At 34.1% G+C, this 22813-nt stretch overlaps 2 protein-coding genes across 6 annotated transcripts; both read right to left on the bottom strand.

Annotated features, from left to right (window-relative positions):
* Positions 1–1318: 1318 nt before the first annotated feature.
* On the bottom strand, positions 1319–7215 carry LOC120279055 (putative disease resistance protein RGA3). Of its 4 annotated transcripts, XM_039285900.1 has the most exons (9): positions 4008–7215; positions 3846–3899; positions 3422–3675; positions 3236–3314; positions 2962–3096; positions 2653–2739; positions 2227–2303; positions 2040–2133; positions 1319–1731 (listed from the first exon to the last, which is right to left on the bottom strand). In XM_039285900.1, coding segments are annotated over exons 1-2 (2502 nt in total). In that variant the 5' UTR covers positions 6509–7215; the 3' UTR covers positions 1319–1731; positions 2040–2133; positions 2227–2303; positions 2653–2739; positions 2962–3096; positions 3236–3314; positions 3422–3675; positions 3846–3898. The 4 variants fall into 4 exon arrangements, with proteins under 4 accessions (XP_039141834.1, XP_039141836.1, XP_039141837.1 ...); XM_039285902.1 differs by lacking the exon at positions 2040–2133; XM_039285903.1 differs by lacking the exon at positions 2653–2739.
* Positions 7216–15983: 8768 nt separating this feature from the next.
* LOC120279011 (putative disease resistance protein RGA3) lies at positions 15984–21242 on the bottom strand. 2 transcript variants are annotated; one of them, XR_005541824.1, is made up of 5 exons: positions 18054–21242; positions 17920–17974; positions 16754–16895; positions 16570–16655; positions 15986–16448 (listed from the first exon to the last, which is right to left on the bottom strand). XR_005541824.1 is itself a non-coding variant. In XM_039285838.1 (3 exons), exons 1-2 carry the CDS (start codon positions 21172–21174, stop codon positions 17943–17945), a joined length of 3153 nt encoding a protein of 1050 aa, XP_039141772.1. In that variant the 5' UTR covers positions 21175–21242; the 3' UTR covers positions 15984–16448; positions 17920–17942. The 2 variants fall into 2 exon arrangements, 1 of the variants encoding a protein (XP_039141772.1); XM_039285838.1 differs by lacking the exons at positions 16570–16655; positions 16754–16895 and having other exon boundaries at positions 15984–16448.
* Between the last annotated feature and the right edge of the window lie 1571 nt (positions 21243–22813).

Here is a 22813-nt window from a genome sequence, read left to right as displayed (position 1 = left end):
GTAACAATATCCATGCGCTGGTCTTCAGCGGGTGGAACCAGGGAATCATTTACTACCATCTGGTCCGAAGGACGCGGAGGTAGCTGATGCTTACCGGCTCCAGTCGCTGAAAAACGAGGTCATGAGTTGCTGCCATGGCTTATCATCCCACAGTTATAACAAAAAGTCTGCAATCGCTCATACATGACTACTACGAAAACTCGGCGAGCATCATCTCCAATCCAGAATCCACGGCTAAGAGGTTTTAAAAGGTCGATCTCAATGCAAGCACGTGCAAACTTGGATCGGATCAGCGAAGTCGTAAGATCATCAACTTTGATCAGTGTTCCCAAATGACTGGGTGATAGTTTCCAGCGTTTCTCCATCCCAAAATTCCACAGTGAAGTTGTGGAGACTGGACCCAGATGGCTGTCGTATTCAGTTTAGCAAATGAAGGCTCAAAAAGAGTTCCACGGAGATAATTGAAAGGATGATACCATTCACAGATCAGGGTCCGTCCGATAAAAAGGTTTTTGCACGGATTGTTGGGAAGAACAATGAACCAACATGAAGCCATTTGGTAAGTCTGAAATGTGAATTTCGCCATAGTTGGACCATTTGGAAATAAGTTCAGACTTTACATGCTCAAAGGGAGGGGATTTCCAAATAGTTTTCCATATAGGGCAAATTGGAACCGTCTGGAGGCTCGATAGATGGCTTCGTTGTCTAGTTGAATGAAGTTTGTAGTGGAATTCTTAATTCGGTTAAGGATATGGACATTATGAATTGGAGAGTTGTCAGTGGACTGGCGGAGGGATGAGGCAATCTGTGCCCAAGACCGAGGCTGTGTCAAAGGAGGTGCAGGGGCAGCATGCCGTTCCCCGCTTGCCATGGCAAGGGGGGACGACTAGGGATGCCTGTGTGGTGAAGAGATGATCGTCGACGACGTGCTGCTTGAAAAGAAGACAATAGTGATGAGAACAGTATGGTATATTTGGTTTGGTTTGTTTGTATGAAGCAGGAACCTTTGCAAGGGAGGAAGGCATGAAGGAGGTTAAGTTGGAATAGACTACTTATTTTAACACAACTTAATTGTTCAAAAGATCATATCATCAACACATTGGAGGTGACAGATTTTTCCTAGAGGGCCCAGGGGGACTCCAAGAAGGACATCATTCCAACTTAATTGTTAAAAATATCCAACTACACTCTGTATTACAAAATTTACTCATTTAAGTTTTTAATCTGCATGATTTATCCACTTTTTCTAAATAAATAAATAAACAATAAATGTATACCAAGCATATATATATATATATATGTAGAATTGAAAAACCACTGACAAAAATAGCTCAGCACGTGTACTTCCAATGGTAAGCTCCTGATCTTCTTAAGGTTTCTCTTGACTAGGAACTACATTACAACAACTTTATGATGGTTAAGAAAAAGCTGCATGCTCATGGAAACTGTTGTGAAAATTGGCAACTTTGCTTTGACTCATAACACAAGACAGCACACTTAGGGTGAATTCAAACTGATCAATGAGCTTCCAAGTTTCAATGTTCATACATCTCAGTCCACCTCAGTATATTATGTGACTCCTTTGTTGATGAACTACAATCCATGCTTCATCTTGGTCTTGATCATGTGCTTGAGCATAGGATTCATATTTAATCAGTTACAATTGTGGCCAAGGAAATGCATGCGCCATCGCTTACATAGTTGCACATTTACCATATCCATCAGTTGACCCTGTTGTTCAATATCAAATAGACAATTCATTACTAGCAGGTGATACGCATGAATAAAAGGTATATCTGTCACATTAAGTATCAAAGATTAGAAAAAAGAGCTTCCTCAAAGCAGTAGTATATATACAGAAGAAAGACACATGTTATTCACTCATAAGAAACTGTCATGCATTATTGTTCAGGAGAACAAGTAGAGAAGGAAATCAGCTATTAAAGACTTAACATGCTATTCTATCAATCTCCCAAACCCATGGTGTAAATTAATTAAGCTCTAACAAGCGCAAGGAGATCATCAAGTTTCAAGCTTACCTCAGTGTACAATATACATCAATGAAATTAGGAAAAGAAAACGATTTCTTGGTAACAAAGTCTGGCATACAAATATGTTAATTCACCTTCCCCCCTGAAAATATCAATTGTACAGTCAACACGTACATATATCACAATTCTGATGATCAACTATAACAATTAATGATTCGTATATATCAAGTCATACATGTCCATGTTTAATTCCTTTGGTGCTCCTCTGATTAATGTAATTCAAGATTCCATCTTCCTCCGGTTCTGCGCCACCTAATGACATACAAATCATTAAAAATCAGAATTACCAGATATACACATACATACATACATATATAGTAAAGGGCAGTGTGGTCACATAACCTTAGTGAAAAAACAAAACACAGAAAAGAGCACAGAGAGATAGCTCTGACATTATTGTTGAAAAGAACATAGCACTCTTACCCAAAGCTTCATCAAAGATTTGATTAGTGTACATATATAGAGATATATAGCTCATGTAACGTACTCCATACAATTTTCTGACATCTATATATTAATTGCTCCAGGAAAAAAAAAGAAAAAAAAAACCTCTAACACATTAATTGTTCAGAAAAATGAGCAAAGAAGAAAATCGACTCACCTATGGAACAAGTGAGAGCTTCAGCATATCTCAGAGAAATTTGAAAAATAAACGAAAGCCATGCCTTGCTCCAATTGACATGAATTCCTTAAAAAACCATTATTTCAAGTTGAAACTTGAGTTATAATAATGTCATATACTTCCGATAAAAAATATATACTTATTAACCATTTATCCTGTGGAAACCAATGCAGCAAACACATTCATATCACAATTCTAAAGATGCAAGTAACAAGTTTACAGCGTTGACCTTATAAATTTATAATAATAAAATTAGAGATGCAACGAGCTAGGCATATATATACATACCAGTCATTAATTCTGCTTGCCCACATATTGTTCAACTACTTCAAATTTATCATCTCAAGTTGAAAACCCAAGTAATTTGAAACATCAAATTATTATACACTTGAGTCATGATTATCAAGTCCCTGATTAATCTGCCTGTGAAACGAACACGTGCATATCAAAACTCATTCTAATGATGTGTGCAACCAGCTAAGTAGCTTGTGATGAGCTTACTTTCTGGTAAGAAAATAGGTAAAGAAATAAATAAATAGTTAAAGACAAATTGAATACATACCAGTAATGCATGTTCATGTCTCATTCTTCGACTGTCTAAATCTAATTCGAATGTAAGATTTCATCCTCCTAGTCCTCAACTGCATATACCATTAATTTGACATAAAATTATTATATTTATGATAAACAGATACGCACTAATTAAGTGCCACAAAATATAGAGATATCCTGAGTAATTAAAGCATACCAGTCATGTATTCAAGAAAAGATTTGTTTCATAAGAATATGGTTCTAACTGTGTACTTCGAATTCATGCTTCTGTCCTCTGCATAGGCTACCAGGCAGAATGCTTGCTAGACGGAGGAAAAACCAGTGTGAAAGCCCCCCTTTCAAACATCCCTCCAGCCTCCAGTACTTAAGCATTGCACTCCAAATGCAAGAAGAAGTAATCGTCATGAGGCTTTCTACGCTATTGGCGAAAATGTTTACCCATTGTTCCTCCTGTGACAATTAATGCAGTGACCACATAAGTTCACAATTCTAAAGATAGAAGCAGCTATTGATGAGTTTAATTCCAAAATCATCAAATAGATAGATAAATAAATAAATAAATCAAAACAGACTGAAAAAATATAAGAAGCAAGCAAGATTAAAGATGCAACAAACCATACCAGTCATGCATGTCCACATCTCATTGAACTTCAAGCTTTCATCCTAGTCCTCATCTGCATTATAAGCCACCATAAGAGGTAAACAACATAATTCTTGTAAACAATAAAGGTACTTAGTTACATTGCACAGAGGAGAGGTTTCATTAGTCGTCATATGCATACCAGTTGATGTCTTCAACAACATTGGTTTGGTAGGAAAATGGTTCCTTGGTGAACTTTAAATACATGCTTCCATTCTCTGCATAGGCTTCCAAGCGTGGAACTTGCTGGAGGAAACACCAATAGGGGCGCCCTTTCAAACATCCCTTCAATGCTTGGGCACTGCATTTCAAATCCAAGTGGAATTGATTCTCGTGAGGCTTTATGTGCTGTTGGAGGAAAGAAATGAGCCACTCAGGGAGACTCTTGTTCTTTCTATCAGTCATCTTCAAGCTCTGCAAAGACTCGAGCTTCTCAACACACTGCAGAATTGGGCAATCAGCGACCACCAATTTTCTCAAGGTAGGGAGATCAGAGACCCTTGAAAGGTTGTGAGCACTTAAAATGTACAAATGTCTGATGCAATTGAAGCCTCTTGGAAGAGCTTTAAGCTTGTGGCAGTTTTGCATGGAAATAGCAATGAGATGAGGGAAGAGCAGTTGCTTGCTTGTTTCAAGCTTGTTGTCTTCTTCTCCACTGATCAATGACCATTCCTCCCAATTAGGCATGTCCACAAGTGCTAAGTTTTCAAGCTTGGGAAAGGCACATGCTGCAGGTTCTTCATTACCGAGAAATTCAGGGCCAATTGATACTACTGCAGTTGCTCCCTGTATCTTCAGATAGTTGAGCTGAGGCAGTTGGCCAAGTGGGGGAAGCTGAGGGCAGTTGGCGCAGTCATACAGATGTAAAGAAGTTAATTCAGGAAGTGTAGCACTGATGGAAGAGGATGTCATCCACTTTGGATATTGACCCCCAAAAAAGTTGAAAATTACTAGTTTCTCAAGATCTGGTGGAGGGCGTAGCTCATCAAAGACTTGCATAATATTGTCCATCTCTTGTTGTTGAATATGTCCACTAATGTTTGGTGTACAATTTAGAAACAATTCTCTGAGATTAGGCTTGTTCGAGAGCACTGAAGCACGTTTGCCTCTTGCTTTTTCCAAGTTCTTTATGTCAAGGTGATTGAGGTTTTTAAGTGCCTCCAACTCTTCTAGGTTACATCCCTCTCCTTCATCAATACCATTGTCTCCAATAATAAATCCTGACAAATAATTAAGATGTTCCAACTTGCATATTCCCTTGGGCACATAATTCAAAGGAGTGTTACGGAGATTGAGCATCCTTAGATTATATAGCTTAGTTATGCTTGTAGGGAGGATGTGCAAAGATTCACAACCAGCAACCAACAAGAATTGTAAGTTAACAAGATTTCCCAAAGAATCTGGGAGTTTGCATATTCTTGTACCCATTAGATCAAGAAGCCTCAGGTGTACTAAATCCCCAATACTATCGGGGATATTCTCAATACCGGCACCACGGAGGATTAATAGACGCAAATGCTTAAGGCTTCCAATCACTTGTGTGTTCAAACTTGTAGGGATCACTAACCTTAGTGTTCTAAGGTGATTAAGATGTTGAATACTTAGGCTTTCCCTTTCATTGAACACTGTCAGATGTCGCAATTTTTGTACTGAATTAGTGCTTGGTGCATCTTGCAGATCTCCACAAAAGCTTTCATTACCTGCTAGAGCCTGAGCAAGACGTCGCAACAAATCATGCATTGTGCATGTGGACATATCAACATAACTTGAATTAGGTTGTAAGAAACTCCTCCTAATTAATTCCATATAATAATCTTTAGCAACATCCTCCATCAATGCATTTCCACTTGGTTTTATAAAACCTTCTGCAATCCATTCATGAATAAGTTCTTCACGATGAAATTCATGAGTTTTAAGATAACAATAGAGGAAACATTGTTTAAGAGCAGAAGGTAAAGCTTCATAGCTCAAATATAATGCTCCTTGGAGCTCTTCTGGAAGTCCAGTAATAGCCCACGCATCGCTATTAAGAACATTCTCCCATTCTCTTTTATTTTTGCCTTTTGTTATAAGAACACCAGCAATAGCTTTGATTGCAACCGGAAGACCATCACATTTATCAATAATTTGCATCCCAATATCCTTCATTCTTTGCATATCACTCTCATCATTGTTTGTGGAAACTTTCTTACAAAGTAATTCCCAACCAAAATCCGAAGACAATTTATTGACATTGTGGATATGAACTGCCCCCATTTTCATAGCAGTATTTCTGTCTCTTGTGGTAACCAAGACTCTGCATTTTGTTGTTGCTATTTGTATCAGACTTTTAATTAATTCAATCCATACATCCGCATCCCAAACATCATCCAAAACCAAGAACAAGCTCTTCTCATGCAGAACCTTAGAAAGAATTTTTTGTAACTCAGCGATTGTCATTGCCTCTCCATAACTATCCCCAACATTCCTTATGATTTCTTTCAGCAAGTCAGTCGTTGATGTCGAAGATTTTGAAACCCAAATCCACGAATGTAACAAAAAATGATCATTTATCTTTGAATCATTATAAATTTGTCGTGCAAGTGTGGTTTTGCCTATCCCTCCCATACCGACAATGGCAAAAAGACGGCATTTTCTGTTCATGAGGAGAGATCAATAATTCAACAAGACTCTTGGTTGCATCTCTGATATCCCACCCCACAATGTCAGGTTCGGGTAAGGAGGAACTCTGACGAGAAGAAGGTTGATGATTCACAACATATGCATCACTTGAGTTCATAGAAGAATTTATGAACTTAAATGTATCCATGTCCTTAGATATCTCTTCTAACTTAACATTGAGATTCTTAATTTGATCAGCAATCTCATAGCGAAATGGCACACTGCGCACACAAGAAAGCAGAGGAAAGTTACAGCAGCGTACCCGTGTTGAAGCAGCAGCACTTGACTCAGCCGGCAGAGAATGTTGATCATCATCTTGCAACAACCCCATGCCCTGAATCATACAAAGATCAATGATGTCGTCAGCATCATACATCACATCTTTCAGCTCATCGACCCAACCTTTGACAGCCTCATCTTGGATCCTCCTCCTCTCAGCATCCTTGAGCACAAGTGCGAGCCTATCCATCCTTCTCCGGAGCCTTTGGAGTTCATCCTTGACTCCTAACACCATGATGGCCTTCTCTTCAATGATATTAGCCAGTCTCTCCACCAGCTTTCCTGCAAATGCATCCACTATCATCGCCATGATCTTCTTCTTTTTCTTCTTGTTGCCAAAACACAGCTCTTTGATGATCACTTGGAAGTTTTAATCAGAAATATGATAAGGAACCAGTCTCTGAAATCCAACATGGTGATAAAATGGTTGAGTACCACAATATATATATATATATATATATTGAAAAAGTAAAATACTACCACTTGCACATAGCTCCAAAGCAAAAGAAAAAACCAAAATTGTGCAACTTGCAATGGACAGAAAATTTACTCTTAAAATGTATTATTAAAACATTTTATTTTCTCCCCAAAGTTATTATAGTTGGTGAGCTGTAAGTATCCCACTGCTTGGACACTATAAAAACGGTCAATTCCTTTTTTTATTTTTAATTTTATGTTTTAAAAATAAAATTAATAAAAATCATGTTTCATAATTTATTTTTGTTTTAAAAAATTTTGATAACAATATTTATGTTTTAAAAAAAATAATAAAACAATAATATTATATTTTGATGGTTTCAAAACCCTTCTTTTCTACTCCCCTCTCTCTATTTTGATTTTGATTTTTTTAAAATATCAATTATTTTGCAAATCAATATCAATAGTTTAAAAAAATAATATTTTTTGAAAATTTAATTATAAAATTATATTATTTGGAATATTAATATTTTATAAATTAATTTATACAATATTAACAAAATTATATTTTTAAAAAATATTTGTGAAAATTATTGTTTGATCCATAATTTTTATAACTAGAATATAACATATACTATTATATATAAAAAAATATTTATAAAATTTTATTGTTTGAGCTATTGATTTTTTACCTATCTCAAAAATAAATTATGACACTATGTCTTTATAACCCCTTTCCATTATTTTAATTTTTTTTTACTGTGAACCCCCAAAATTTGTTTTTAGTACTTCATGTTTGTAAACCCTACATCTTTCTTATATATAGTTCTACCACAAACACCAAATAAACTATAACAAATCTCTCTTGTTAATAATGAAATTGCATCTAAGTTATTAGAAGATTATTAACAAATATGAGTTTTTTTAGTTTCAAATGGTACAATTTTTATGAGATATTTTTTTTACTCATACAATATTAATTTCATATTATTAATTTTATTCAATAATACAATCAAATAAACTTATATATAAAAAATTCTTGGTTCCTTTTTAATTGAAGTAATTTATCTATCTTTTAAAAAAAAAAATACAACAAAAATTCTTGGTTTCTATAAAAAAAAAATATAAAAAAATAATATTAATTTTATGCAAACCAAATTAGTTTTGTGTTCTCAGTTTTATTAAAATAAACAATAGTTAGTGAATCCAACATATTTTTTTGTTTTTTAAAAATTGATAAAAGAAAATTCGCCAAAGAACCCCTAAGCTTGTACATCATTGAACATTGTACCAAATTGTACAATAATAATCATATCATCATACTAAGTAATTACATAGTTTAACTAAAACTAAGGCCAACGAACAGACCAAAGAAAGACTCCATGAGACTGCCGTGCTAAACAGGATGGATCCATGTGCTGATTGTGCTGTATGATAGCTTTGCCTTGCCTTGAAAGTATTTCGCAAATTAATCATTTAATTACCTGTAAACCTTTGAACATTAAATGTGTCCCAGAAGAATTTTTAATCGTTAAAAGTAAAGAGAAGATATAGTGAGTATGTTGCCTGTGGGGAAATGTTTTTTTGAATCATAACAGGAAATGAACCAGCCAAGCAACTAGGTCATAGGTCAATAATGAGCTCAATTAGATGACTCGGTTTGATCAAACCGAATGGATGAAGTAATAATTATTTTAAATATATAATATATATTTTATATATTTCATCCAATATTTGAAACTTACAAACACATAAAAAGAACAATATTTTATAAAAAAAAATTAAAATTTTGTAAATAAAATTAAAGGTAAACAACTTAAATGATTTTTTATTTTTTCATATGTTTTTATTTTAATCACCCAGTTTTAAAAAGTTATGATTTGATTTCTTACCTTGTCGAGCCCTTTGCTACTTTTGCCATACACAGACTTCATCTATCAAAAAGTAAAAGAAAACCTTAAGAATTCAAAACATAAAAAAAAAATATTTGCAAATGCTGAGAAGTTGACCAAAGTTGAGGTTTTATATAAAGAAGGAATTCAAGGTTGATTCTCCAACTAGGGTTGTCATGGTAAGTTGCATCCCTACTAATTTTCAATGGAGAGGAAATTAGAGTAATTAGAAGAAATGGACAATACTCTCAGATTTTACTTGAGGAAGAAAAGAGAGAGAGACAAATTCTGACGTGGTAAGTTGTCATTAACATGGCATGCTATATCAATTTTATGATTTGTGGTATAACGGTCCATGTCAACCACATGCTAATGTTGTGGTACTCAATGATCTAATTGGAAAGAAATAATAACTTGAAGGAGTCGAAATTATTTATAGTTATGTGACCATAACAGAAATTAAAAAATAATTTAGTGACAAATGAGATAATTTAATTTTTTTTAATTTATTATAGTCATTTTTTTATTTTAGTTCTTCTATCACAGAAAATTTAGTTTTATTAATTGACTTCTAATTCACTAGATTATAAGATCTATTTTTTAAGAAATAACTTAAACAAATTATTGAATTACATCATTTGTTGTAAAGACTAAAGAGTACCTCGCAAATTTAAAATATAAATTTTATACCTATAAAATTATATAATTGAAGCTCAATTATATGAGGATGGGGTAAATTTTTTAGTAGGTCATTAAACTTTGACTCATTTTTATTTTTGATCATCGAACTTCAATTTATATCAATTTGATCACTCAACATTAATTTAATTTCACTAGTTAGTAAATCAAGCTATTTCGGCCGCCAAATGAACAATGTAGCTCTTTTTCGATGACATAGACACCTCCAATAGACTTAATAATGTATCATGGGGAGGACTAACGTAGATTTTCAGACAGCTATGTAATAAATTAGGGGTTGAAATCTTTGATTTATTGCCCGATAAAATCAAATTAAAAGTTGGTGACCAAATTGATACAAATTGAAGTTCGCTGATTAAAATGAAAATGAGTTAAAGTTTAGTGACTTAGTAAAAAATTTACTCTGAGAGTGAGAGAGAGAATGTGTGTGAAGTGACAGGATAAAATCTCCAAAGGGGTGGGACTTGGTGCTCAATTATTTCTTGGGTCTTCCGAGATGGCAGAGATGCCATAAGCTCAATTATATGAGAGAGAGAGAGAGAGTGCAGTGTGATATCTGAAGGGGTGGGACAGAGATGCTCAATTATTTCTCGGCTATTCTGAGATGTCCTTGGATTTACTGTCCCTTCAAATACCTGTGAAATTATGATTATTTTTTCAGAAGCAAAGTTCTAGTCAAATATTTTTAAAAATTACTGAAAATGTTTGGGAGCGTAGTGACAGATGAGTAGATTATTGACACTTAAATCAAAGTCCACAATATGAAAACCTATGGTTATATGTACAATCTACCAAGTATTCATGATCAATACAATTTCATTTCATCACAAAGACACAAGTCCAAATTCCACCTCAACGATCAAAACTGCAGCTCAATCAAGCATATATATATATATATATATTGACAAAAATGATTATATATACTAGTGGTATCTGTATGGACTAAAAATTAATTGTTCAATTTGTATTCTCACTTAATAACACAGGGTTTAAATAGTAAATCAGCACATAAATTCGTTACTATGACTATGTTCAAAAAAATTTAAACTAAATATTTCTTAAATATTTTATACTTATTTTTTGCAACAAAATTAAAACGGTTAAACTATGAGTTCTTTGGTAATACTTTATCAACTGATCAAACTTTCACGGCCACAAGTGACACAAGTGAGAAAAGATGAAATCTTAGAACGAATCGTTTTCATTAGATTGAATTGTAGCAGATGGATCAATTGCGCCACTTCTTGTATAGTTGCATATATAATACAACACCCGCCAAAATCTTCTTCAATATCAAATAGACTTCTTTACTATTAAGGCACGGTTTGCATTAAATTGATTTTGTTTTTCAACTCAAGTGTGCATATTTTAATAAAAAAACATTTAGGTTTTTGGGTTTAGCTAATTAGGAATATCTTGAGAAGTATGTGAGAGATCAGCTTACCTCAATAAAACTTTGAACAGAACTTATCACAAGGTAGGTATTGTTTTACTTAGTAGGCATTAATTCACACTCCTTCAGAGTCGAACCCTTGACCTAAGCATTTTGTCTCACTTAAAGTGAGCGTCTCTCACCAACTAATCTGCGGATTAATGGCCAACAAAAGACATTGTTTTGTTTAGGTGATCAAAGTGAGACAAAAAATATAGGTCGCACGTTTAACTCCGAGAGAGTGCGAATTAATGTCCAACTAAATAAACAATACTTGGCTTATGATGAATTATGTTCTGTCTCTCACGAAGCAAATAAATTATATTAAGAGATGAGATCACAAAATATTTAGACTTTATGCTTAAAGAACAAGCTTACAAGGACCTATACTTGAAATGCTACTTTCTGATTGCGATATATTTTACATTTCTTTTTTGAATAATTTTTTTTAGATTTTTTTTTATTTTTTTAATTATAAAAATACATACATATAAATGGAAAACCCATATTAAAAAAATAAAAATAAAAATAAATAAATAAATAAATAATACCAAGCACATAGGATAAAAACAAGAACTCAATAGTAGTTGAGATACAAACAAAAAAACAAATGTATTCCATAAGTCAAGCTCTTGATCATTATTATTATTATTATTTATTTATTTATTTTTGAAACTTAATAAATTTATTACTTAAAATCACTTAGTACAATCTTAGGCTAATAAGAGGGAACTTGCATGTGGTAAAGAACACCCACAATCATGAAGTCCAGGTTTTATAATGGACTCCTGAGCTAAGAAGTATGCAAGCTTGTTAACCGATCTATAAACATGGGAGAGAGTCATTCTTGCTCTTTGATTGAGTAGGCATATGCAATCTACTATAATGGAGCCAAACATTGTGTTGTCTAAAATACGGGAATTAATTGCTTGGACTACAAAGGCATCTAATTCGATGATGGCAGCATTGATATTATTCTTTATAGCCCAGTTAAGTGTTTTCTGAATACACATAGCTTCATCCTTGATCATCTTAGTTCTCACACATGGAGTGAAGGACACTCCTGTGGGAAGGCAAGGCTTTACTTGACCAGGAATTACACTCCAACCAATTTATGAGCTGTATGCTCATTGAGACTATTGTTATCATGATGATCAATTCTGTAGTAACTCATGAATAAAATTAGTGTTTTGATCATATAGCAACCTGGGTCAAGTGGCCCATTTAATAAATGGGTGACCATACCCAACTCGTTTATGAAATGATTCGGATAAATTTGAGTACAAATGGATGGAGGCTCCAAGTTTTGCCCAACCCAAACTCAACCCATCAACCCATTTTGATACCTTTAATATATATCCCTCCATGTTCAATAGCAAATAAACATTTCATTATTATTTAGCTATGTGTTCCTTGATTCCACTAATATATAGTTGATGCTTTTTCTTTTATTAAGGTAAATAAATTATTAAATTTATTAAAAATAATATATTAGGCCAACGGGACGCGACAATCGTCGCAGCAATCCCGAGGAGGGATACCCCGCCACTCAACCCTCAAGACGCCGCAAGGCTGATCAATACACCTTTGAATTCAATAATATCTATCGCAGATATAGAGCAGAGAGGAACAATGTTACACAACGATAGTAACAACAACAACAGTAAGATACAGAAAATATAGAAATTCAGAAATACACAGGAAAACAACACTAACAACAATAGGAAATGCTAATACACAAAAGTTTAAGAGTTATTTAAATACCTAATCATACAACAAGGTTTTCTACACACTAGTGGATCCATAGGTCATAAAACATGTTTTATGATAACAATAACATACATGAACTGAAAGAAATACAATAGAAGATAGAACAATAACAAATGCCCAATACGCTGCCACATAGTCACACCTATTACCTGCAACAAACTGGGAAGAAAAAAGAGAAATGAGTAACTAAAGTTACTCAGTGAGAGGAGGTTAGCACAACTTTAGCATGAATACACCAACAACAACAACAACAACAACAATAATAATAATAATAATAATAAATCATCAAAATAAATGGTTTACCAAAACAATACTAGTTTAGAAACATTATTACATATAATAGAAGTCTTCAAAATAATTAAAATAACATAATAATACCAAGAAAACCATTTTTACCCCAACTAGGGTTTACAATAACAAAAATCACAAAACATGGTTTCAAATATAAGTAAAAACAACCAAATGTCGTGGTTTTGAAATAAATAAGCACAATACCCAACACTCGATCACCCAGCATAACATGGTCTAGAAAACTCTCTAAACCTTCGTCGTGGTCATGGCTAGGTTCAGAGCCGCCAAGGTACTCATGCCCTTGACGTTGACCCATCAGTTCACCGGTTGGTGACTCCGGCTACCTGATGAATATCCAGTCAGGGCTCTACACTCCCATCTAAACTGGCTCTCGTAGTAATCAGCCGGTCAGCACACCACCTCAACAGGCTGGCCATGGAGACCGCCTACTGCAGTATGATATCACCATACAATCACCACAATAAACACAACTCCGCTAGGAGTACAATAGCTAGTCGTAATTATAAAACAATAACACCTCGGCCATTTGCACGAGGACAAAATAAAAACACAAACAAAGCTCAAGCTTTTAACACAATTTAATTTACAAATCCCAACACAAGAAATAACATGGGAAACATTTTCTTTCAACAATTCAAAATTTGTTTCAAGCCTTAGATTTCACAAAATCAAAGATCTTCACAACAAATCCCAAGTTTCATACAAAATACGGATTTCACAAACTTATGGATGTATACATCAATCACAAATCTAACGATAACAAATCAAATGCTAAATGAGACATCCATGATCTTTCTCAATAATAACTATCATTCACCAAAATGCCAAACAAGTATAAATTAATAAAACTCATTTAATACATGATATGTGCATATATATATATATATATATATATATATATATATAAATATTTATCTCTAGCTATCGGCATTCTTCTAATAAAGCTATGCTAAACAATTCCACTCACATAATTTGTAATTTGTCTTCCCGCAAGCTAGTCCTCGGCTAAATCTTTGCCTCGAGCTAAGATTTCTTTTCCTTGCCAAAGCATGACAAAACACAACAATAATTAGCAACAAACAAATCAAACAAAAAAACCCCTAAGTTTTCTAACAAACAACCCTAATTCGATCCTAGGGTTCGCTCAAAGCTAGGTCTAAAGGTTACCAATGATTTTCTGGAGGTTTTAGCTTCATTCTAATCCAAAAAAATCAACTAAACAACTAAAGATTGGTTGTGCTACAATAACTTCGAAATTACTACAGTAAAACTGGCCCTTATACTATGATTTTCTCCTAATTTACAACATTAAATCAAGAAATTTCTTCACAAGCATTCTCATACATGAACAACAAGACATAGGCTTCAATTTAAGCAAATAAACAACTAAATCCATGGAGAAATCTAGGTTTTAAAAAAAAATCAAAAAACAAGGAAATACAAGAAGAAAATACGGTATAAAATATTAAATCCAAACTTACCAAGTTCAAGAGTGAGGGGGAAAGGAAAGGATGCTTGGTTCGCCGGAAAAATAAAATTAGGATGAGAAAAGGGTTCAACCAAACTAGGAAAGAAGAAGAAGAACAAAAGAAGAAAGGTTTTAGAGTAAAAATTTGTACTACTACAATAACATATTGCTACAGTAACAGACCTTTACAGAACCAATAACAGACCACTACATGGTCAGGCTGCTACAAGACTAGACTGCTACAGTGTTGGCTGGAAAAATCTACAGCAATGGCTACTTTAATCTACAGTAAACCCTGGTTATAACAAAAAAAACAAATGTGGAATAGATACGTAAAAAGTAAGAGATAGAAACAAATAAGATTGTTGTGACACAAACTATCTCATAACCCAGCAGAAATAAGAAAAGATAGTACAATGAAAAACCAAACCAGTAGTGGAAAGGCACTTGGACATGAGTGGGGAGGTGTTGGGTCAAATTCTTTCGTCATTAAACTATAATAGCACTGTGTAGTACTACAGATATATTGTGTAGTATTATTCACTTATTGTTCACTAGGTCTTATATAGGAGGAGACATATTCTCCACTCTTTCAAGGTTGAAAAATTATCAAGATTTACCATTATGATATTATAATCACTAATATATTATTTTGGGTGTACATATGACAAATCACTGTTATGAAATTATAGTAAATCTCTAAAAATTATTAAGCCATTGTAACAAATAAGCACCCACTTATGGAATAGCTCGTCTGTTTTATCAATATATATGTATATTATATATATATATATATATATATAAACAACTAATTAATCTATTTAAGAAAAATCATTCTACCAAAAATAAAAAATACTTCTTTTTGTTCACAAGCCAATCAAAACAAATGCATAGACTTCCAAAATGTCTACTACAACTTGCAATTATAATCCAAAAAATACTCTCATTTTATCACTTTGAAGAATAGATGTGATATATCCCAAAAAAAAAAAACTGATTAAACAAAAACAAAAAAACAAAAAATACACTTAACAAACATTCTCGTAGTCAATTATAACTACCAACGCAATAGCCGACTAGTAGTAAATTTATTTTTCATGTGAAAGGTCAAACTATAAATGGATGTTTTGTCCACAATGTTAAAATGATAATAATAATAATAAATAAATAAATAATAAAAATAAAAACAAAAACAACAGCAATAACAACAACGTTGTTGTAAGTATATTTGGTGGCCATCCTGAAAACAGACTTGTAGCTTATGGCTTGACTGTCCACATAGTGTTACAATTTCAAAACTGCAGTTCAATAGCAAACATAACAAGATAAAAGTTTATAATAATTTCAAAACTGCAGTTCAATACTCTGTTCATCATATTTAAATGTGAAAATTGGCAACTTGGCTTTGGCTCATAAATCCATAACAGCAAGCCTAGGATGACTTCAATCTCAATATGCTTCCAAGTTTCAATGTTCTTTACATCTCATGAGTCCTCAATATATTATGTGTCTCCTTCTTTGATCATGGTGAGCTTTGTCTTGGTCTTGATCATGTGCTTGAGCATAGAATTCATTTTCATCAGGTTGAATTGTAGCTCAGGAAATGTGCCATCAATTACACAGTTGCACACACATCATATTCACTAGTTGACCCTGTTTTTCAATATCAAAAACACATTTCATTATTAACAGGTGATATTTCCATCGGCACACACAAGAATAAATATATATTCAGAAAAACTAATCAAAGAAGGAAATCAATTCAAGAACTAACATGAAAGACACCTCGAACTTCTCATGCACTGCTCTTGATGCGTCTTTTTGTTGTTAATGGTGGAAAGCAGAGGACAATGATTAATTCTAGTATGCCGCAACAAGTACAAGAAGAGTTTCAGTTCAAGTCATCACAAACAAATTAAAAAGAGAGCAAAAGGAGAGAGAAAGAACTCAAAACATACAATATTTTGATCCCTTTGTTAAATATTAATTTGCTCATGCCTGTCAAACAAGATTAGAGATCACTCTGAAACAATTTTGCAGTTCACTCATCAAGGCGTGCGTTGCTGTGCAAATATGTTTTACCCATCTTTTCTATGCATCCTGTAAAAATTGATAACAAACCTCAATTGCTTGCAAGGTTTCATGTTCTCATATCAAGAACTCTTCCACATATCAATATGAATCTTTTATTGTTGAGCTAGAATCCAGGCTTCAAGATTGGTTCATTATTTCATTGATTTTGAAGGAGTTGGAAGAGGGTAAATAGATAAAGTTTGAGAATGAATCAATTTCATTAGATTGAATAGTAGCCGATAAAATAACACCATTGCTTGCCTGTCATATCCACATAGAACCTGTTCAATGCTAATAGTGATATTTCAGTACACATGAATCAAAAGCAGAATTATTACACGCTATAAAGGTTCTGTCCAATTTACTTTCACTGGAGAAAAAGGACTCCCCCTTGAGAGCCTCCATTGTATTTTCAGACATTCTACTGGAAAATATCCCACTCCCAAATATCATTATATATATATATATAGAAATATATAGCTCAGAAGAAACTCACATATAGTTCAGAAAACTAAGCAATGAAGGAAAACAATTTTAGAAAAGTGTCATGCTACTCTATCAATCTCCAAAAATCATGGTGTGAATTAATAAAGCGGTAAAAAAAACAAGGAGATCATCAAATTTCAAGCTCAACTCACATTGAAAATTAAAGAAAGCATGATGAAGAAAAGAAACCCCTAAAGCAAAGCATGGCAGCATGCCTCTTTGTACGCTTACAGGAATGGATATGGGATCCATGATACACATAAGACATTATCTAAGATTGAAACCATTTAATTTGAGCTCTCAAACTACTATGTAGGCCAGTCATGATATTACATATTCTCCTTGTAAACAGTTTTACCCACCATTCCTCCTATGAAAATTAATTTAGTGAATGCATATATATCTCAACTCAGAAGATAGAACTTGCTAGATGAGATTAATGGCAAATCATAAAGTAGATACATAATTAATCAAAGCTTTTCTCAAAAAATAAACAAATAAAACAAAGCAGATTGAAGAATAAATATGTATATATATGCAAGATTGGAGATGCAATGAGCCATACCAGTCACACATGTCCACATCTCATTAAACTTTCAAGCTTTCATCCGAGTCTTCATCTGCATAAGCCACCACACAGGTACTCAATTAATTACAACTTACAGAACATAAAGGAGATTTCATGAGTAATATATGTACCAGTTGATGTATCTTCAATAAGGTTGGTTTGGTAGGAATATGGTTCCTTGGTATATTTCAAGTACATGCTTCCGCCTTTTGCATAGGCTTCCAAGCGGGGTACTTGCTGGAGGAAAACCCAATAGCGACGCCCTTTCAAACATCTCCTCAACGCTTGGGCAGTGCACTCCAAATGCAAGTGGAATTGATTGTCGTGATGCTCTTCACGTTCGTGGAGGAAAGAGATGAGCCACTCAGGTAGACCGTTGCTCCCTTCATTAATTATCTTCAAGCTCTGCAGAGACTCAAGCTTCTCAATGCACCCTAGCATTGGGCAATCAGAGACTTCCAATTCTCTCAAGGCAGGGAGATCAGAGATTCTTGAAAGACTTTGAGCTCCTGCAATTGTCAATTGTTGGACACTAGATTGATTCAAGCCTGCAGGAAGAGCTTCAAGTTTGGGACAGTTTTGAATGCTAATTCTCTTGAGACAGGGGAAGAGTAATTGCTTGCTAGATTCATGCTTATTTCCTTCATCTCCACTGATAAGTGACCATTGCCCCCAATTAATCATGTTGCGAAGTATTAAGTATTCAAGCTTCGGGAAGGCTTTAGCTGCAAGTTCTCCATTACCGAGAAATTCAGGGCCGATTAATACTATTGCAGTTGCTCCATCTATCCTCAGATAGTCGAGCTGGGGCAGTTGGCCAAGTTGGGGAAGCTGAGGGCAGTTGCAGCAATCAATAAGGTGCAAACCAGTTAGTTCAGGAAGATTGGCACTGATGGAAGCGGATGTCATCCACTTTGGATATCTAGGCCCAAAAAAATTGACAATATTTAGATTAGTAAGGCCTGGTGAAGGGGATAGATTATCAAGGACTTGCACAATCTTGTCCATCTCTTGCTGTTGAATGTGTCCACAAGTGTTAGGTGTGCATCTGAGACTTAATTGTCTGAGGCGAGGCTTATTTGAGAGCGTTAAAACACTTTCACCTCTTGCTTTCTCCAAGTTCATTATTTCAAGGTAACTGAGATTTCTAAGCATTTGAAGCTCTTCTAGCCCACATTGCTCTCCTTCGTCAATGTCATTGCCTTCAATGATAAATCCCGACAAATAATTAAGATGTTCCAACTTGCCTATTCCCTTGGGCACGTAATTCAAAGAAGCATATTTGAGATTGAGATGCCTTAGATTACATAGATTGGTTATGCTTTTAGGGAGGATGTGCAAAGATTTACATCTATTAAGCATCAAGAATTGTAAGTTGATGAGGTTTCCCAAAGAATCTGGTAGCTTGCATATCTTTGTACCATATAGATCAAGAAGCCTCAAGTGTACTAAATCCCCAATACTATCGGGGATATTCTCAATCCCATCACCATTAAGGATCAATAGACGCAAACGTTTGAGACTTCCAATCACTTGTGTGTTCAAACTTGGTGGGGTAAATAATGATACTCTTCTAAGCCGATCAAAATGTTGAATAGTCATGCTTTCCTTTTTACTTGACACTGTTAACCGTCTTACTCTTGTAACTGAATCAGAGCCTTGTGCGTCTTGTGGATCTCCTACAAAGCTTTCATCACCTGCTAAAGACTGAGCAAGATCCCACAATAAATCATGCATTATGCATACAGACATATCAGCAAAATCTGGATGAGGTTGTAAAAAACTCCTCCTAATTAATTCCATGTAATAGTCTTTAGCAACATCTTCCATAGATGCATTTCCACTTGGTTTTATAAACCCTTCTGCGATCCATTCAGGAACAAGTTGATCCATATCAAAGTTATCACCATGAGGGTTAAGAGAACAATAAAGGAAGCATTGTTTAAGAGCAGGAGGCAAAGCTTCATAACTCAAATATAATGCTCCTCGGAGCTCTTCTTGAAGTCCAGTCATAGTCCATGCATCGCTGTTAAGAACATTCTCCCATTCTCTCTTATTTCGGTCTTTTGTTATAAGAACACCGGCAATAACTTTGATCGCAACCGGAAGACCATCGCATTTCTCAACGATTTGCAACCCAATATCCTTCATTCTTTGCATATCACTCACATCATTGTCTGTGAAAACTTTCTTACAAAGTAATTCCCAACCAAAATCCAAAGACAATTTATTAACATTGTGAGTATGAATTGCCCCCATTCTCATAGCAATATTTCTGTCTCTTGTGGTAACCAAGACTCTACATTTCGTTGTTGCTATTTGTATTGGATTTTTAATTAAATCAATCCATACATCCGCATTCCAAACATCATCCAAAACCAAGAACAAACTCTTCAAATGCAGAACATTAGAAAGAATTTTTTGTAACTCTGCCACTGTCGTTGACTCTCCATAGCTACCCCCAACATTTCTTATGATTTCTTTCAACAAGTCAGCCTCTGATCTGAAAGATTTAGAAACCCAAATCCACGAATGTAACACAAAATGATCATTTATCTTTGAATCATTATAAATTTGTTGTGCGAGTGTGGTTTTGCCTATACCCCCCATACCGACAATGGCAAAAAGGCGGCATTTCTGTTCATTAGGACTGACCAATAACTCAACAAGACTATTAGTTGCATCTCTAATATCCCACCCCACAATGTCTGGTTCAGGTAAGGAGGAACTCTGACGAGAATAAAGTTTGTTGTTCACAACATATGCATCATCACTACTTGATTTAGAAGAAGTAATAAAATGAAACTTATCCTTATCCTCAGATATCTCAGTTAATCTATCATTCAAACTTTTAATTTTATCAGCAATCTCATAGCGAAATTGCACACTGCGCACACAAGAGAGCATAGGAAAGTTACAGCATCGTACCCTTGTTGAGGCAGTAGTAGCACTTGACTCAGCTGGAGAATTATGATCATCTTGCAAGAGCCCCATACCCTGAATCAGGCAAAGATCAATGATATCATCGGCATCATACATCAAATCTTTCAGCTCATAGACCCATAATTTGACAGTCTCGTCTTGGATCTTCTTCTTCTCGGCGTCTTTGAGCACACTTGCGATCCTCTTCATCCTTCGCTGAAGCTTTTGGAGCTCATCCTTGACTCCTAACGCCATGATTGCCTTCTCTTCAAGGACATCAGCCAGCCTCTCCACCAGATTTGCTGCAAACGTACTAACAAGCACCGCCATGATCTTCTTCTTCTTCTTCTTCGTCTTCTTCTTGTTGCCAGGAAAAGCCCTAGATCCCAAAACATATATGGTTATGTTTATGTTAAAGAAGATGGTTTAACTTTATGTTAAGAAGATGGTTTAAATTTGGTTTTTTGATCCGGACCGGCCTGGCCTGTCCAACCGGGTTCACCCAGACCCGGTTTTAAAACCAGTCCGGTCTACCCAAAATCCGGAGTTGAACCGGTGACCTGTTGAATTGGACTAGTGAATCGGTGAACCAACCGGGATCACCAACCCGGATTTATTTTTTTTTAAAAAAAATCAGTTTTCAAATTTTAAGTTTTAATTTTTAATATAATATACCTATATAATAATTTCAAACTATTGTACTGACTCAAATGTAAAGTTTAAATTCCCATGGTCATAAACTCTTTCTAAACAAGATCATGTTTATGTTATTTTTGTAAATATTTAATTATTTATATGTTTGTCTATTATGAATATTTTATTTATTTATTTATTTTTGCAAAATTATAGTGTGAACTTTTGATTCGTAGAAATTTGAACAAATTCATAAGTTATTTGATGTATTTGAATATGCAGTAGAATTACTTTAAGCTTTAAAAATATTGTTTTTTTTTTTCATTTTTATTCTCTATATTTTAATTTTTAATCATATATAATTAAAATATAATTTAATTTTTAATGAAATAATTGACGCTACTTAAACCTTGAGTCAAAACCCAAGTTCTAAAAACCTTGGGTTTAATAACACCGTACCAATTAATTACATGGTTTTAATACATATTTTGTCAAATAAACATGATGAATGAGCTGTGTGACAGATCAAGTACTTTGAAAGTAATTAATTAACAAATCATTTAAACTTGTATATAACAAACATCAATGCATCATATTATATTGCATCAAGAATCCTTCTTGGTTGATCAAGAAACTCACGAATTTCTTGGAAAAAATTTTCATTATTTGGATATTTATTTGGATATAGAACGTTTTATTATTATTATTATTATTATTATTATTATTATTATTTGGATATAGAACTTTTTTTTCCTTCCATTCCTTTTTAACTGTCGTTTCTTTTTATCTGTTGTGATTAACCGAATCTCACATATCAAGATAATTAATTATTCCACAGTTTTCTAAGAAAGTAGTTAACATTCCAAAATTACTCCTAATTTATATCTTCACATATCTCTTTCATATTTAATTACAGAAGGGAATTGAATAGAAGCTAAGGGTAATTTTGAAAAAAATAATAATAAATGATTTTTTATATTAAAAAATGACAGATAAAAAAGAACTTATGATAGATAAAAAGGAACGGAGGGAGTATTATTTCTTTTTTATGTGAAAAAAATAGATAACCCATACATATCAAAACATTTTGGCTGCAAAAATAAAAAAAATATGACATAATTTTATTATGTAGGAATTGTAAATGATTATTATACAAATTATGACATATTTTATTATTACAGAATGAGTGTTTGGTTAACAAAATAAAAAAAATTACGGAAGCCAACCGATCGGCGACCAAACGGCTGGTGGACCTGTGGCTTATCGCCGAAGGCGGACCGCACCACCGGTGTCTCCCAGAGGCCGGCCGGCCGGACCGTCGGCGGATTGCCAGAGG

The sequence above is a fragment of the Dioscorea cayenensis genome, chromosome 16, assembly GCF_009730915.1.
Source record: "Dioscorea cayenensis subsp. rotundata cultivar TDr96_F1 chromosome 16, TDr96_F1_v2_PseudoChromosome.rev07_lg8_w22 25.fasta, whole genome shotgun sequence".
Classification (NCBI taxonomy): Eukaryota; Viridiplantae; Streptophyta; class Magnoliopsida; order Dioscoreales; family Dioscoreaceae; genus Dioscorea; species Dioscorea cayenensis.
The sequence above is the reverse complement of the archived record's forward strand: the minus strand, read 5'-3'. Positions and strand labels throughout refer to the sequence as shown.

Excerpts from the sequence above, each read along its gene's own strand:
- LOC120279011 (XM_039285838.1), bottom strand. The coding sequence starts at position 21,174 with ATGGCGGTGCTTGTTAGTACGTTTGCAGCAAATCTGGTGGAGAGGCTG. Across the intron at positions 17,975-18,053 it reads TATTGAAGATACATCAACTG|ATGAAGACTCGGATGAAAGC; the intron begins GTACATATATTA and ends TGGCTTATGCAG.
- LOC120279055 (XM_039285900.1), bottom strand. The coding sequence starts at position 6,508 with ATGAACAGAAAATGCCGTCTTTTTGCCATTGTCGGTATGGGAGGGATA.